Genomic DNA, 18,545 nt, shown 5'->3' on the forward strand with positions numbered 1-18,545 from the left:
TAGCACTGCCATTCCTTGTCTGATCATGATAGACTTGGTCCTCAGAGAGGCTATTGCCTGTGTTAGGTTTTAGTTTGTTCCTCCAATATGAAGGTTTTGGTTATTCTAGCATCCAGTACATAGCCCACGTACACTAGTCTCTGGCTTGGTGCAATTTTTCTGCATTTACTATCCACCCCAGGTTTTGTAGCTAGGACTTACTTGTGCGCAGATTGGTTTCTAGGGTCTCCGTTGAGTCTGCAAAGAACAGTAGGTCGTTTAGGTATGGTATTAGGCCAAAAGTTGCGAGTCTACCCCCCCACCTGAAGACCGTTTTTTGTTCTTTGGATTAGAAGGCTTGGGGATGGATTCCCCCTTGTCTTTTTTGTTTTGCTGTCCCCAGTGCTTTTTTTGAATTGCCAAAAGGGTACCCTTCCCCTGTTTCTTTTTGGTTTGGAGGAACCCCTTGTTTTTTCCAGCGGTCCTGTCTAGTACAGGCCCGAATAGCAGGTCTCCCATGAATTGGATTCTGCATAGTCTGTTCTTGGAAGAGATCGCCTTCCCATGACTTCAGCCACAGGGCCCTTCAGGCCAAGTTCACTAGAGCTATAACCCTTGACGATACCCTTACGGTTTCAGAGGAAGCATCCGCTAGAAAAGCTACGACTCTGGTCAGTGTGGGGATAGTTCTTCTCTTGGTGTGTCACCTTCCAGTAACTCTTGTAGCTGGGTCAACCAAACTAGTAATGTACGGGCTGTGCAGGTGGAAGCTATCGCTGGATTCAGGTTTGCCGCCCCTGCTTCCTAGGCCCTCTTTAGGAGGGCTTCTATCTTCTTATCCATGGGGTCGCTTAAGGTACCCGCATCGTCAAAAGCGAAGTCAGATTCGTTTTTGCGACTCTTGCTAAAGAGGAATCCACTTTGGGGCATTTAGCCCAGGTTTTTGTATCTGCTTCTGCAAATGGATATCTGTGTTTAAACCGACGCTGGCATGAAGAGTTTCTTCTTTGGTTCTTCCCACTCTTAACTCACAAAGTCTAAGAGTTTGGTATACTGGAAATGTTCTAGGTTTCTTGGGCTGCAGTATTTTATACATTTTATCATGTAGAGTAAGTACTGCAGCTTTTTGCTCTATTTTGCCCATCGTATCGGCTATGGCTTTTAGAAGACTGTGCGTATCTTCTGAGGGAAACAAGTTGCCCTCTGATGATGGATGATCTTCAGAATCTGAGCATAGGCCTTCCTCAGAATAGTCCTCTTGCCGCTGTTCCCACACGTCCCATGGCAAAAGCGGATGATTCTGAGGAAGGCCTATGCTTCCTCAGGCTAGTTTGACTAGCACATGCCGGTGCCTCCAATTTATCAATTGCTGAGCATAGTGGCTCCATGGTGCTCTTTATTTATTTCTTTGAAATTACCGAGCGGGTCTTTGCGGTAACCTTGTGATTCTTTATCTACCATCTTATCTATGCATTTTTGGCATAAAGGCTTTTTCCAGTCAAGAGGAAAATGGTGGCCGCAAGAAGCGCATGCTTTCTTGCAGATTTTCACCTTTCTTTCCTCTGGGGTCTTTGCCTGTAATCAAGCACAAAAGGTCTGCATGTAAATAGACAAGTTTGTAGTAAGGTAAAGACAGAGGTGATTCCAAAGTACTCTGGCATACCTCAGAGCTATCCTGGCTTGTGGGATCTGCAAGGTAGGGTGGAGAAGTGTGCGACATGGTCAGCCACCAGGATCCTCTGCTTAGAGGGCCCATTTTAACTGCTTCCTGCATTAGCTCTGGCCCCGCCCCCAGCTGACCCCATGCAGGTTGGTGGACATACCTGCACATGCTGCTTCCTCTGGTGTCCTCCTTCCTGATTTTCCATTAGGGAGGGATGTCTTTGCTAATCTGTCATTTTTCTCTCTTTTTAAAAAATTAGTTTTTTATTTGTGGCACCACTGCCCAGAAATGATGTTACGGGAAGTGACCCGCTCTATTGTTTTCTTAAAAGGCTTCCAGTCTTCACCAAAATGGCCACCAACCGGAACCATGTGACCGGAAGTGATATTTTCAGCGCCATCTTGGTACATCCTGTTGGGCAGACCAGGTGAAAGATGCCAGGAGACTGCTGGGTCCAGCGGCTGCCATTTGCTCTAATATGGTGGTCAGACAGGCTGGCAGTGGGCAGACAAGCAGGCCTCTACCAGTGTAAGGAATGGTGCTCATGTTGCTGCCCTTGCTTGCCCTCCCAAGGCCCACTGGGCTGAATGGGATGCTGGACAGGAAGTCCGCTGCAAAAAGCACAGAGACTTTGAAAAAATAAACGTTTTGCAGCTCCTCGAGTCCGGAGGAAACAAACAACTGAGGCACACAGGTAGAGACTGACGTTTACAATAGACTTTCTCCCATTTCAGGGAGGAGCCCATCTCCCGTATGCAGCCCTGGAAAACGATTGGAGAAAGACAGAATGACTAGAATACCTCCCTAGTACATCAAGATACACAAACTAGTACATTCTATGCATGTTCCAGTTGCTTTGACCAGAACTTTCCTCTGCGATATGACGCTAGATGAAGTTCAGGCACTACTTTATGTGCATCTTGCAAGAAGATGGCACCGCTTTATAAGACAAGAGGCTCTTGATTACTGCTGTATTTAATTGCAGAGTGAAAAAGTGAGTAAATGCAAGATTGCACTAGGATAGTGCAGGTGAATATTTTGTACTTAGACTTGGTCCTAGACATTGGCAAAAATATGAGCAAATAATGTTTAGAATATTGTTCTTGCTCCCCCCCCCCCCCACCCCAATCTATGATTAAGATTAGTTGCCATGTTGGGAATGACTTGAGACAGCTATGAATTAAAACACCCACCGATGATAGCAAATCACAGCCACTGGAGAAATTCCGGGACCCCGTGGGTATAGAGTGGAAGTGATGTTAGCTTGGCGACGGATCGGCTCTACATCTCCTCTAGTCCTTTGAGCACCTACAGCGTCCGTGATTTGCCATTATCGGTGGGACCAGGACACCTATGTGGATTATTTTGCATTTGGCCAGATATGTACTGTGTCTAACATTTTTTAATGAACTGCCCACTAGATGGTGCTTTTCCCTTTCTATACACAGACACACACAGAGGAGCAGATCGCAAGCGAGCTGCATTGCTGTTCAAATTGCATGCGATTCTTTGAGTGGGATTTGTATTGTATTGTATTTGTATTGCCTGCCTGGAATTTGCTGAAAGGCACCTGAAGGACTCCCAGACCAAAACAAAACAGAAACAAAATTCTCTGATCTGAAGAAACAAAGATTAAACTCCTTGGCCTGAATGGCAAGCATCATGTCTGGAGAAAACCAGGCACTGTTCATCACCTGGCAAATACCACCCCTGCAGTGAAGCACGGTGGTGGCAGAATCATGCTGTGGGGATGCTTTTCAGTGGCAGGAACTGGAAGACTAGCCAGGATTGAGGCAAAGATTAATGCAGTAATGTACAGAGACATACTTGATGCAAACCTGCTGCAGAGAGCTCTTGACCTCAGACTGGGGCGAAGGTTCATCTTCCAACAGGACAATGACCCTAAGCACAAGCCAAGATAACAAAAAGGAGTGGCTATGGGGCAACTCTGAATGTCTTTCAGTGGCCCAGCCAGAGCCCAGACTTGAACCCGATTGAACATCTGAAGAGATCTGGAAATGGCTGTGCACTGACGCTCCCCATCCATCCTGATGAAGCTTGGGGGGTTCTGCAAAGAATGAGAGAAACTGCCCAAAAATAGGCCTGCCAAGCTTGTAGCATCATGCTCAAAGAACTGAGGCCGTAATTGGTGGCAAAGATGCTACCGACTGGACTACTAAGAACAGATCGTCCAGGTAAACCATAATTGTTATACCTTGGGCACTTAAACTGTCTAGAAGAGGGGCCAGAATCCTTGTAAACACTCAATGTGTAGTAGCTAGACCAGAAAGCAGAGCTACACACTGAAAGTGAAGATTTTCCACCTTGAAAAGTATATATTACTAGTGAGGAAATAGGCATATGGGGGTATGGATCTTTGACGCCAGAAGTTCTCCTTGTAGGATGGAGATAACCGATTGGATTGACAGACGGGAAGGGAAGGAAATTATATTCATTAATTGAATTTAGATTTTTGAAATCCAGAATTTGGATTTAACCAAACCCCAACCTCTGCTCTTACATGGCTCTTGGCTGTTATGTCTCTCTGACAATTCTGCAGGAAAAAAAAAAAAAAAAAAATCCTACACTCCCGCGTTGGAGGATGCCAACATTGCGCTAAGCCCCACCCCCACATCGTGCCCTCCCCTTTCTCCTTAAAAAAGCAAGCACAGGCCTCCGATCCGACAGTTTACTAGCAAAACCTTGTTTGTTCGGAAACGAGGCACAGACTCCATTCAATTTTGCCTAAAAGACACTTTGAATGGATCCGGCTGCATAGTTAGCCCCAACAAGGATTGGACCAACACCACAAAAGTGAAGTGCTGTGAATACTTTTTGGATGCACAGTTAATCCCTTTCACTTTAGCCTACTTACTAAAGCTTACTAGGACAACTTTATTCATATATTGCTTTTTTTTTTTTTTTTTTTAAGCACCAAAGTTAAAAACATTTCTGCAATGGTTTAAATGCTTAATAGTTGGGGGGAAAAAAAAGCAAAGCTACATACCACTTTCTTAGCTGGCGATTCCAAAGCATCAGACTTCCTCTTGAGTGAACAGCTAGATACACTGGTAGCCGATTGGTTTCCAAATGAATCATCTGATTGATGACCTGCGTGCGGCTGCCAAAAAGGAAACAAGCATCATTTGGTACAATAGGATAATTTTGATCTTTAATAAGGTCACATGCTAGGAAAGCAGAAAGTTATAGGAAAATTGTATTCATTTTTACAATGGTTCAAAACATACATAACAAAACATTACACTAAGTGCACATTATAACTTTTCATTAAAAAATGTAGGTGCCATTAACCGGTTCCCGGCCGACTCACGTACTTATACTGCAGCATAATGGCTATCCTGGGCAAAACCATGTTTGGGTACATCCATCCCTTTAAGAGCTGCCAGAGTGCAGGCATCCCCGGAAGCACGCATCAGCTGCATGGCGGTGGGACCCGATGCACGTGGCCGACGGTGATCGTGTGCATGAGAACGTGTGCGTGTGTGTGTGTGTGTGTGTACACAAATCCCTGTTCTGTCAGGTGAGAGGAGACATATCGTATCGTTGTTCCTGCTTGGTAGGAACAATACGTCTCCTCCCCATACAGTTAGGACACATCTAACACACATTTAACCTTTCAAATCGTCCTCTAGTGCTAACCCCCCCTTCCCTACCAGTGACATTTACACAGTAATCAGTGCATATTTATAGCACCGATTGCTGTATAAATGTCAATGGTCCCAAAAAAAAATGTGTCAAGCGCCCAATCCTTCTGCTGCAGTACCGCTAAAACCGCAGATCACTGACATTAATAGTAAAAAATAAATAATAAAAATGCCATAAATCTTGCCCATAGTTTGTAGACGCTATAACTTTTGCACAAACCAACCATAGGCTTATTTTTGTTAAAAAAAAAAAAAAAAAAAAAAAAATGTAGAAGAATAGATATTGGCCTAAACTGATGAAAAAATTTGTTTTTCAAAAAAATGTGGGGGATATTATAGCTAAAGGTTAAGAATATTTTTTTTCCCCCCTCAAAAAATTGTCACTTGTTTATAGCACAAAAAATAAACAGCAGAGGTGATCAAATATCACCAAAACAAAAAATATGCTCTATTTGGGGGGGGGGGGGGGGGGGAGGGTGGACACGCAAATTTTGTTTGGGTAGAGCATTGCATGATCGTGCATTTGTCAGTTAAAGCAATGCAGTGCCAAACTGTAAAAAGTGCTGGTCAGGAAGGTGGTAACATTTTCTAAGGCTGAAGTGGGTAAAGTAGGATTTCCAAAGAAATACTAACTATACTTAAACCTGCTCCCATCTCCATTCTAAGTCTAGTCTAACTACAATGTAAATGTAAAGACATCTACACTCTTAGTCTAAGGGCGGTCCAGTCCAGTCACACGATAGGCTCCCAGCGCCAGCTTGTGTGTAGAAGGGGAGCCCCGACAACCGATCCACCATAGAAAGCCTACTGGTGACATTATGACACAGGCTCTGCAGCTGTTATCTGTGATCTCTCCTCTCTACTGAAGCTGCCCGCTGGAGAAATCATGTAACCGGACTGGGGTGCCCTTCAGAATAGGAGTATAGACATCTTTCCTTTACTTGATAGAATAGAATTAGAAAGGGGGTGGGAGCAGCTTTAAGTATAGTTAGAATTTGACTGGAATTCTACTTTAAAGTTACTCAAGGCAACATGCTGTATACAAGGCAGTGTAGTGCATGGTTTTACATGCATTTTAGGGAATTTTTTTTATTTTGCTTCTCATACAGTAGAGGCTGTGAGCGTCCATCTCTAGTGAATCTCCTCCAATTTTGGAATACATGAACAGCTCTTGCAGGACAGGGTACGTCACAAGTCGCGCTCATTTACCAGTGAGAAAGGAGAAGATCTTTATGTGTGCTCAGCATTGCCAGCCCTTGTTCATAGTGACAAAGCCTGCACATTACGGGAAGGGCTAGTGTTCCTATGCAGTTTTGCAGTCCTTAGAAGAGACACTGGGGAAAAGGGCTACAACACAGAGGCAATGCGGTGTCAGCCCTTTGCAGGTGGTTAGGTCAATGAAGACATACTGGCAGGATCAATAGGTATGAACTGTTGGAAGTAAATGGAACTAACTTGGACACAGAGGAAATGTACAATTATCAGTAGAAAAATGTATTTTGCCTGGAGATGCACTTTAGGATGCTTCTTCTACATTTGCCTATGAGGATCAATGCGCTCGTTATAAAGCCCGTGGCGCCCATATTTCCCCCAAAAAAAAAAAATACCCAGAACTTTAAGAAAGAGTCCTTTAAAACTGCCAAAGACAGGTACAAAGCCAAAAATAATTTTTACTGAGATTTTTTAAAGCCTGCTTCCAGCGCACCAGGTAATTAAAGTGATACTTGTTAAAGCCTTGCCGCGCCCCGCCCCCCCCCCCCCCCCCCATTTCTAAATTACAAACAGGTTATACTTTTAAGCAGCTTGCATATGGGGGCACCCAAGCCGAGCGGCAGCTCTGTGTGCCCATTCAGGCAGCGAGCTGTGGCCTGGCCCCAACCCCCCTCTCTCATTGACTGACAGCAGCGAGAGCCAAATGACGCTCCGCTGCTGCCAATCAGGAGGGAAAGTTCCGGCCAGCTGAGTCTCTTGTGCTACATTGCTGGATGGAGATGGGGCTCAGGTAAGTATTAGGGGGGCTAGGGGAGGCGCTGCAGTTTTTTTTATCCTAAAGTGGTTGTAAAACGCTGCAAAAAAACAAAACAAAAAAAACCCACACACCCCCCCCCCACCACACTAGCTCATTATGAAATACCTTAGAACGATGATGTTGCTGGGTCCCCCTGCAGCTGTAATTTGGTCGCAAACCGCAATGACGTCACCCTCGCACAAGTCGTTTCTTCAGTGCGCATGTGCTGACAACGTCAGCACATGCATATACAGGGAATATCTACTAACCTGTGTTTAGGAGAAATTTACGGTACCTACATGTAAGCCTTATTACATGCTCACCTGTAGGCAAAAGTGGTTGTAAAGGGTTTACAACCACTTTAATGCATAAAAAAAAAAATACACCCTTCTGTATTTAGATTTACTTTAAGAGCATTAAATAAATGTATAATGACAGCTCAGTCCACCACCAATATATTGCACATTGCCATATCCATAGAATAAGAGAAACATCCTTCAGATGAGTGTAAGCAGCTCTTAACGCAAAGATCAGCACACCAGAGAAACCATCACATTTAAAGGTCAAATGTAATAAGAAATGGGCTAAAATTCGTCAACAATGCTGTATGTTTTTTTTACACCCCTGTGAATAAATAAAGATGACCTTTCAGAGGAAATTGTGATGACAGAAACAGGATTGCCAAAGCTGATCTTCAAATGTTAGTTGCCTGGCTCTCATGTCGACCCTATGGCTTCAATACTTTGTGTCACTGACCTGTAGCAAGTATCTCTTTCTGTATCTGCTGTGATTGCAATCCAATCCCTTTCGCTAAATTGGCTGACCACAGATGAAAATAGAGTCCATGAGTGCAATGAGAAAAACAGAAGGTTTATTAAAAAAAATAAAAAAAAAAAATAAATAAAAAATAAAGTGTGGGGTATATATTTGCATGGCCATATATCTGAGTTTCACAGTTTGACATATGTCACAAGGTAGACATTTTTTTAATCATAGTTTGCGTTCTTTAACCACTTAAGCACTGCCTCACGCCAATGTACGTCGGAAGAATGGCACAGCTGGGCATAAGCACGTACACGTACATTGCTTTTTAAGTGGCCAGCCGTGGGTCGGGAGAGCGCCGCCGCCGGCACGCTCCGGACCTGGTCCTGTGCTCCGTGACCGTGGGACCAGCGGACCCGATCGCCGCTGGTGTCCTGCGATCGGGTCACAGAGCTGAAGAACGAGGAGAGGTCTGTGTAAACAAACGCTTCCCTGTGTGGCTGTCACCGATCGTCTGTTCCATTTTAAAGGGAAGGACGATCAGTGACATCACATGCCAGGCCACGCCCCCTACAATAAAAACATAACGTCATACATAACACCTACACTGCCCCCTAGTGGTTAACTCCTTCACTGCCAGTGTCATTTACACAAGAATCCGTGCATTTAAATAGCACTGATTGCTGTATAAATGACAATGTCGCTATCACAAAAATAAAAATAAAATAAATAAAAATGCTATAAAACTATCCCCTATTTTGTAAACACTATAACTTTTGTGCAAACCAATCGCTAATTGCGATTTTTACCAAAAATATGTAGAATACGTATCGGCCTAAACTGAGGAAAAAAAATGTTTTTTTTTTAATATATTTTTTTGGGGCTATTTATTATAGCAAAAAATATTGCATTTTTTTCAAAATTGTCTCTATTTTTGTTTATAGCGCAAAAAATAAAAACCGCATAGGTGATAGAATACCACCAAATAAAAAGCTCTATTTGTGGGAAAAAAAAGACGCCAATTTTGTCTGGGAGCCACGTCGCACGACCTTGCAATTGTCAGTTAAAGCAACGCAGTGCTGAATCACAAAAAGGGGCTTGGTCCTTTGGCTGCAAATTGGTCCGGGGCTTAAGTTGTTAAAGTCAAAAGGTTATCTGGAATATATTTTGACATATTCAATTAACACTATAAAAGATCAATACAACACTGCCCCCTAGCGGTGATCATGGTAAAGGCCAAAATGGCTTCCTAAATTATTTTGTCATGGTTACATGGTAATAACTTGTCATTTGGCATCATTAGTTACATAGTAGTAACACACACTTTTTGGGTGGGATAAAGTGTACACACATGGGAGAAGAGATAAAAAAAAAAAAAAAATTACCAAAAAGGGGCTGGAGAGTTGGAAGTTTGGGGATTAGACAAGTCTAAATGAGGCCAATTTTGTAGTATTGATTGGATGGACTTCTACCTGCACTGCAGTATGAAACCTTCTTGATACAATTAAAGAGGAAAATATATACGAATGTATATAAATCTCATGAAACTATTTTTAGTTTTAGCAAATGGTTTGGTTAGAAGAGATGTTTAAAACCGAAAATGCATTAGAAATCAATCTTTGCTTTAAAGACAGTCTTGACAAAGCTTGGCAATTTGGCCCACAGGACAACAGTTTGTGCATTTGTTTTTAAGAAGTTGAGTATGCAGAAGAAGCCTAAGGTGTGAATATCCACACTTGATTGTCTATCGTTTGCCAAAACCTCTAAAGCTGTATTGCCCATTGAAGGGGTATTTAGTTTTACATTGAGATTTCAAAACTAAAGCTTGAGGTTATATTCCGATTTGTTTTATTGACATTATTGAAACGTAGATGTATATTCTGTGTCATCACCAATTATATTTTGATATTTGTGCACTGATTTTTAGTAAATAAAATATTTATATTTTTGCACAATATTGTTTCACCACGCCTTCTTGTCTGCAAGTTTGCGCAGATAAATGCATTTGAGTTGTTTTGTGGAAATACGTGTGAATCTCCCTGTTTTTATATTTATAGAAGTAAAATCTAAAAACTGTTTTAACCACTTAAAGACCAGCCTCGTTTTGAGATTTTGGTGTTTACATGTTTAAAAAAGTTTTTTTTTGCTAGAAAATTACTTAAAACTCAAACATTATATATTGTTTTTTTTCTAATACCCTAGAGAATAAAATGGCGGTTGTTGCAATACTTTTTTTTTACACCCTATTTGTGCAGTCTTATAAGCGCACTTTTTTTGGGGAAAAATTCACTTTTTGGAATAAAAAAAAAAAAATAAGACAACAGTAAAATTAGCCCAATTTTTATATTGTAAAAGATAATGTTACGCAGAGAAAATTGATACCCAACATGTTATGATTAAAAAATGCGCCCGCTCGTGGAGTGGCGACAAACGTTTACCCTTAAAAATCTCCATAGGTGACGTTTAAAAAAAAAATTCTACAGGTTGGTCTAGGGATAGAATAATTGCTCTACTGATCATGACGATACCTTTTTTTTTTTTTATTATTATTATTATTACACTCTAAAAAAAAAAAAAAAATAATAAATTTGTCACTTTTAGTCCTATTACAAGGAATGCAAACATCCCTTGCAATAGAAAAAAAAAACATAGTAGGTCCTCTTAAATATGAGATCTGAGGTCAAAAAGTCCTCAGATCTCATATTTAGACTAAAATGCAATAGAAAAAAAAATAATAATAATTGGCCCTTTAAGAGTATGGGCGGAAGTGACGTTTTGACGTCACTTCTGCCCAGCAATTGTATGCAGACAGGTGGGGGCCATCTTGCCCTCACTCGTCTGTATACTGAGCCAGCAGCAGGACGTGATGGCTTCTGCCGCTGCCAACAGCTCCAGTAAGCGGCGGAAGGTACAGGATCGCAGCGGGAGCCCTCTCCCGCCACCAATAAAAGTGATCTTGTCCCGAATCCGCCGCAGGGACCACTTATCTTGTAGGGGATACCGGTGTTATGGCAGCTAGCTGCTGCCATAACGATATACTCCTTAAAGCCGCCTTAAAACTGCGGTGGGCGGTCCGTAAGTGGTTAATATTTCAGTATAAATAACCTGACAAGTGTATTTATTCTATTATTTCTACAATAATTCATATCATATCTACAGCTTGCTGATCAGATCCAAAAGTTTCATGAGCCGAGGATCTGAAATTATTTTTAAGGTGTTCTGAGATCGCAAACATTTTTCCAAGGATTCCACCAGGGTAAAAAAGGTTGAGAAAACACTGATCTCCATATAACGTGCAGAAGATCCATGAGCGTTTCCAAAGGCGGTATTTGCTTTCAACGAAAACTATGCTGGTACCAGCCAGCTAAATGGCTGGTCCTGGCTTAGAAACACTATGGGGTTGATTTACTAAAGGCAAATGCACTCTGTACCGCAAGTGGGGGGGTGCAGAGAAAAGGAAGAGTACGTGGTTGGATTGGAAGGTGAGATCCTGTGTACAGAAGGGGTGAGTGCAAACCGTGGTAGGGGAGAGCAGAGAACTTGGAAGTGCAGTCACTGTAGATCTAAAGGGAAGCTCTGCTGATTTTATCATCCAATCACGTGCAAGCAAAAATGCCGTTTATTTTCCTTGTATGTCCCCCTCAACAGTAAGTGCACTTGCCTTTAGGAAAAAAAAAAAAACCTATAGGTCTCAAATGACATGTTTATTTTATATTACCTCTTTGTGATGGAGGGTAAAACTAATCTTTAACACCTGAACACAGTTTTGCAACTTTGGCATGCGCTAGTAAAACAAATATTATGGCAACTACTTTGTGTATCCAGGTGAATTATACACCAATTTTCAGGACCCATTGGGCTTCCATTTGGTGGTAAATGATAATGTTATCTTGTAGGGTTTTTTTTTTTTTTATTATCAAAAGGTAAACTGTCTCAAACTAAATTTCTTTTTAAATGGTAGATTTCTTGCCATTACCTTGACCTACTAAATAACAAACAAAAACGAATTCTCCTATTTCTGCCAATCACCGCAATACTACATAAGTGGCAGTCGTTGTCATTCATTGTTGCCTAAAAACAGTGCGCAATTTATTTTTTTAATCTGATCTAAAAAATACACAGGTCCCAATGTTTAACCTCAACATTTGACCACAACATCAGAGTTGCCCTGTATTACCTCTAGGAGCCCAATTAAATCTTTGATCCATGTATGGGCTAGCCAGTCATAGATTTACTTGTCTATCGATAGACTTGTAGACAACCAGCCTGCCTCAAAATGGATTCAAAAACAATTAGGCTTTATGCTGTGGTTAAAAATAAGGTCTGAGTATTTTGGCTAAACTGCACTGGGCAAGATGGACAGCACTCCAAAAACAATGTGCGTTGGCAGCCCACAACAGGATGCAGTAGCCGAGTGGCTTTCTGGCAGATCAGCAGGTACATTTCTGTACTTGCAGGGTCTTTGAAAAGACAAAACACTTTTAAATGTGTGCTTATTACACAGTACTATACGTTAATTTTTTAAAGCCCATACAATACGAGGTGCATTGACCTTAAAACCTTCCAACCTGCACCTTGCGTTTTTCACCTGCAAAAGATGTGCATTGACATTGTAGTTTCATGGTGTCATTTGTTGGCCTGTATGTACAGCCCATAGTAGAGTAAAATCTTCACAATATTGTGTCAGAAGTTCCCGTTTTGATCAAACATGAGACATGTGACATGGCACTGCACAGGCTAAAGCATGATCTCGGTCTGTAATCTGAGAATCACTTCCCATGAAGAAACGACATATACCACAAACCCTGGATCTCTCAGTCTAGCTATGGGGAAAACAAGAGCTAAATAGTAATTCAACCTAGAAAAGATGTGAAGGAGAGGATGGCAATGCATGTTTTGGGAGACTACCTGACCCAGAACAAGAAGATTTTCTGTGCCTTTGGCAAATATGAACGAGTTAGATTGTCCCTACGTTCATGTATTCATTCACCTAACAACCATATCACTACAAATTGCAGCGACATGTGAGCCCATCACTACATGGTAAGGAACACAAGCACTAGGAAAATAACTACAATTTGACATCTCAAAAAAAAAAAAAAAAAAAAAAAAAAACACCACACAAAAAACAAACAAACACACCAAAAACAAAATGCGGAGAGTCTACACATAGGAAAGTAAAATCCTGGAGTTGGGCTTTTTAGGTCTGCACATATTTTACTAGTAAGAGTAGCGAACAATAAACTGCAGAGATTAAGATAGAAGATCAGCTTACAGCAGAACCCTCAACCTCAAAGTATTATCAGAAATAAGGGAGGTTTTTCCACAAAAAAATAAAAATATAATATTTAATTTTTTTTTAAATATATATATATATATTTTCATTCAACTATTCTAAATCTCATATGGTTAAAAGAATTATACAAAATAAATGTATAAAAGACATACAATTTCAGAGCTTTCATGTCTGTCCATTGTAACAGGTGGTGTCTTCCTTAGCTACTGCAATTCCATTTCCACTTCCTATCTCCCCAGAAATATTCCTCTTCTTTCTGCAATAAAAAAAACTAAGTATAAACATCAAACCAAAACAATTTTATATACATACATACACACACACACACACACACACATCACCCTCATAAACAGCATACAGAGGCAGTTAATACTAATTAAAGAAGTTTCCATTCCTCCTCCCGTCTCCCCCCCCCCCCCCCCACCTGCCAGAAACTGGCAACAATATGTAATACCGTGTACATACATGAACACACTTACCTACGTCCACCCTGCCTTTCTTCCTTGTGGCCTCTGTGCAGCTGGTGGTCTCCTTTAAAAATACATGTCTGCATGCATGATATGGCGCGCATAATGTCACAGGCCGTGTGCTCACAGCATACATTACACATCAGTTTATACAAATAAAAAAATCCCTTTTTTTGTGTTTTTAACAGCAAATGAGCACAATGTTACACAACTCATGTACTTTATTCTGTGCATGCACAGTATGAAAATACTGCAAGATCTCACAGCTTAGATACGGGATCCTCCTGAAGACACCAGCGATTTGCCTTCCCAGGGGCCATCTGTGCAGCTGGGGATGCATCACTAATGCCTTCAGAGGAACAAGGAAGTAGTTGCAAAAAGGAGGTTAGTAAAATTAATAGAAAGGAAAAAATAAAAAAAATAATTAAGTTTTCTTACTACACAAATCAGTGTACAACGATTTGTCAGCTGCTCAAGCTGTAGCTCCTGCAAGGCTATAGACCAGTGATGGCGAACCTTGGCACCCCAGATGTTTTGAAACTACCCATGATGCTCGCCTACACTGCAGAGTGCATAAGCATCATGGGAAATGTAGTTCCAAAACATCTGGGGTGCCGAGGTTCTCCATCACCGCTATAGACTCTCCCCATGTGACAGTGCTAGTGACTTGTTTAAGACGGTAACATGCTTCTCCATACCTAAAAGCCGCGGTAATTGATTTTCTTTTGACAACAACATGTGACCAAACAAAAGCTGGAAGAGGGTTTAAAGCATACTTGTCACTTTGGTTTGCATGAACCTTTAGAATATCCAAAACAAAAACTTTTAAGCTTTCGATAACATAGGGAATGGTTAAAGCTGAACACCATGCAAACAGCCACATGGGTGAAATGGGAACCGTTTCAATAAACAAGTGATTTCTATTCTAAGATTTACACAGCCCTCTCAGAAAGTACAGTACTGTGTGGCAGGAGAAAAAAAAAAAAAAATTGTGCGTTACTGTTTTTTGCTACAGTTGGGTAACATTTACAGGTCTTGTTTCTGCCCCAGTCTGGACAATCAAAAGAAAAGCAGAAGACTGTTCCTTGTTAGGGCGTCAGCACAACCGTTTGCGCTGCTTCTCCCTCTCCCAGTGCTGAGTACTGCTACACAGGGGCTGCATCAAGTTAATACTTCAAATGCAGGCACTGCTTCCATTTAAAAGTAATTTAATACTGTGCTGCATTTTTTTTTTTATTTATATATGCCTAGTGTTCAGCTATATAACCCGTCTCTTTACAACGATACATTGAGATTTTTCTTTTCCTGCCTCAAGAAAAAACACTTGGCAACAACTGAAAATTTTACCTGGTCACCAGAACAGAGAAGTTGAATGCGTTACTACTGAGAACAAATACAAACCTGACAGAGCTTCTAACTATTCCCTACTACAGTCAAGCAAATGGCTTTAGAAACATCTTAGCATGGAACTTTAATCCAGGAACAAATGTGCAAGCAGGAGGGTTTTCTTTTCCTTAAATTGCAGAAGAGACATACTATAACAGTAAATTTACTGTATACAGGAGGTCCCTGAGTTAAGAACCTCCGACTTACAAACAATTCCTACTTACAAATGGCAGGCGTCGCCGGCGGGCACATTGGAAAATGCCATTCAGATTATGAACAAATCCAACTTAAGAACAAACCGGCAGTCCCTAACCTGTTCGTAACTTGGGGACTGCCTGTAAAGCTGTAACCCTTCCCTTCACTGCAGATGATTCTTCAAAGTGCAAGTGTTCTATCTATTGATAGCCATTCATAGTTTTGTATTCTATCAATAGATACAACGCTTCCTCTGATTGGCTAAGTTAAAGATTGCAACATCATCAGTTCACTTCTCTGACTCAGCCAGAGGAAGCTTTGTATTTACTGATAGAATGCAAAGCTGCCTATGAATGGCTGAGTGCCCCTCAGACTGATGCTAGTTTGTTCTGAGCATGAGACAGGAAGGTCTTCTCTTGCACGCAGAAAACAGTGCTGTATGTAGCCTCAGCTACATACAATGTATACAGCGCACCCAGTGGCTGTACCTCTTACTGAGGGAAATAGTTTGTTTAGAACAGCTTGACCCAAATAAACCAATTAAACTAAAGCTGAAAAACTTTAAAGTATAACTAAAAGGCAAAACGTTTTTCTTAGTTTTGGATACAGTAGAGATGGATTTAAAACATCTGTCCGTTTCATATTGCTGTCTGTGCCCCCATGAAGGAGACAGATTCACTATTTGTCCTGTTTATTATTGAAAATAAAAGAAACTCACACATTTTGGGTTCCCGCAGAAAAGTTCTAAGAGGGGAAATCTGCCAATCAGGATGCTAGTTCTGGTGACCTGGGGGACCCAGGGAATTCCCTTAACCATTTGAGATCCGTGCTATAGCCAAATGACGGCTACAGCGCGGATCTCCTTTTCCGGGACTACGTCTATTGACGTAGTCCCATGTACGAGCGGCCTGCCCGCCCCCTGTGATCGGCGAGTCCATGAGACTCGCCTGATCACCGATCCGTGCAAGGGGTCGATCCCGACCCCTTATCACGTGATCAGCTGTCAGCCAATGACAGCTGATCAGGTGATATAACGGAGTCGGTAATCGGCTAGTATTCCTCCTCGCGCTGACAGCGTGAGGAGAAAAAAAAAAAGCCGATCACCGGCGGCCGTGATCGGGACATCAGTTCCGATCACGGCCAGCAATGCAAGCGCCCACCTGCCCCCTGCAGTGCCACCCTAATAAAAAGTAAGTGCCCCCCGTCAGTGCCACCCAGCAGTGCCCACAGTGCCACCCAGCAGTGCCACCCAGCAGTGCCCACAATCTGCCTCAAAGGTGCTGCACCCCAGTGCCGCCCATCAGTGCCCCCTATCAGTGCCCATCAGTCCCATCTATCAGTGCCCATCCGTGCCACCCATCCGTGCCATCTTATCTGTGCCCATCTTTGCTGCCTTATCTGTGCCTATTAGTGCCGCCTTAACTATGCCCATCAGTGCCTACCAATGCAGCCATCAGTGCCGCCTAATCAGCGCACTTCAATGAAGGAGAAAAATGACCCATTTGCAAAATTTTATAACAAACTTAAAACATGATTTATTTATTTTTGCATCTTTTTTTGTTTGTTTAGCAAAAAATAAAACTCCAAGCTGTAATTAAATACCACCAAAAGAAAGCTCTATTTGTGGGAAAAAAATGATAAAAATTTCATTTGGGTACAGTGTTGTATGCCCGCGCAATTGTCATTCAAAGTGCATCAGCGCTGGAAGCTGAAAATTGGTCTGGGACTGAGGGGGGTTTAAGTGCCCAGTAAGCAAGTGGTTAATTTGCAGGGATTTTGCCTCATTTCTTGTGTGGGTATAGGGCAGGAAGTGAAGAGAAATCAAGCCAGTAAGAAACAGATGGCAAAAAAAAAAAAAAAAAAAAAACACACACACACCACCCAGTTCACACTCAGCAGCAGCAACAAAATCAGAGAAATTGGATAGAGCTAGAGCTGTGCATCAAGTGACTTCATACAGGAAATGTAAATAGGTGACAATTAAGTAGAAAGAATCTTTGGGGGCCATCCAAGCAATTGAGAAGCATAATTTACCAGTTATGCAGTAGTGTTGCTTTTTATTCCACTTTAATCGGAAAGTTGAAAATAAAATCACCCGGCAGTAAGGTAGTTTAGCAGGGGAACCTGTAATGGTGAATATGTACTCTTAAGCCTCGTACACATGGTACGAGAAGGGGATTGTCATTTGACAGGCTGATGTCTGATGTTCTTACCATTAGGGCCGGTTCACACTGCGGGCGATGCGAGGCGACACCGACTTGCCTCGCCGCGACCTCAGCGGCGATTTGCAAATGACTTCTGTATAGAAGTCAATGCAAGTCGCCCCGAGGTCGCCCAGAAGTAGTACAGGAACCTTTTTTCTGAGTCGGAGCGACTCGAGTCGCTCCTCTCAGAACGGAGACATTGTACAGAACGGGGGCGACTTGTCAGATTGCGGCGAGGCAAGTCGTGTCGCCTCGCATCGCCCGCAGTGTGAACCGGCCCTTAGTATGCTCCTTTCAAACAGTTGCTTTCCAATTTTCAGCCAACAAATGTTGGATGACAGGCTAGTAAATTTGTCATTTTTTCATATGGTCAGTACACAAAAGTCAAGAGTACAAAAACACATGCTCAGAAACCATGACTCAAACGTGAAATTAGCATAAGAGGCCCAAAGGGTGGCACTCAAGAGCTGAAATACCTCGTAGTACATCACTTTGTTTGTGTTTGCGGCTCGACAATTGTGTAACTTTAGTATGCACATGCCCTTTTGACAAAAATCAGACGCCCGGTTGTCCAACGTACCGCGTGTACGAGGTTTTAGGCTACATCCACATTTTGTGCTTTATAAACCCACGTGAAATCATGCTGCATTTTTGTGCAATACATATACGGCAGCCTATTGACGTCAATAGACTGTCCTATGTGCTACAAATGAGCTCATGAACCTTGTTGAATAGTGCGCTTTTTCTTTTAATTTCACATTTTTCCGCATCTACATACTACATATACATCATTTTGCCGCATTTTGAGCTTCACTGAAAGCCAACAAAGTCACGGACCTCTTTCACACACTTTAAAAACACGTGAAATCATATGGATTTTACACATGATCATGAAATAATAAGGGCCAGTTAACATGAAG

At 41.9% G+C, this 18,545-nt stretch overlaps 1 protein-coding gene across 2 annotated transcripts in view; it reads right to left on the reverse strand.

The window, feature by feature from the left end:
- The window catches only part of RNMT (RNA guanine-7 methyltransferase), an 83,044-nt gene that overhangs the window by 63,013 nt on the left and 1,486 nt on the right, over positions 1-18,545 (reverse strand). For both annotated transcript variants that reach the window (XM_077492392.1, XM_077492393.1), the window contains exons 2-3: positions 13,526-13,629; positions 4,650-4,763 (exon numbers count right to left, since the gene is read on the reverse strand). In XM_077492392.1, coding sequence (XP_077348518.1) covers positions 4,650-4,763; positions 13,526-13,552 — 141 coding nt within the window. In that variant the 5' untranslated portion in view covers positions 13,553-13,629. The remainder of the gene's footprint in view (positions 1-4,649; positions 4,764-13,525; positions 13,630-18,545) is intronic.

Source organism: Lithobates pipiens, unplaced genomic scaffold (assembly GCF_037356315.1).
Source record: "Lithobates pipiens isolate NorthernLeopardFrog02 unplaced genomic scaffold, aLitPip1_a1.2 Scaffold_19, whole genome shotgun sequence".
In the NCBI taxonomy this organism is placed as follows: Eukaryota; Metazoa; Chordata; class Amphibia; order Anura; family Ranidae; genus Lithobates; species Lithobates pipiens.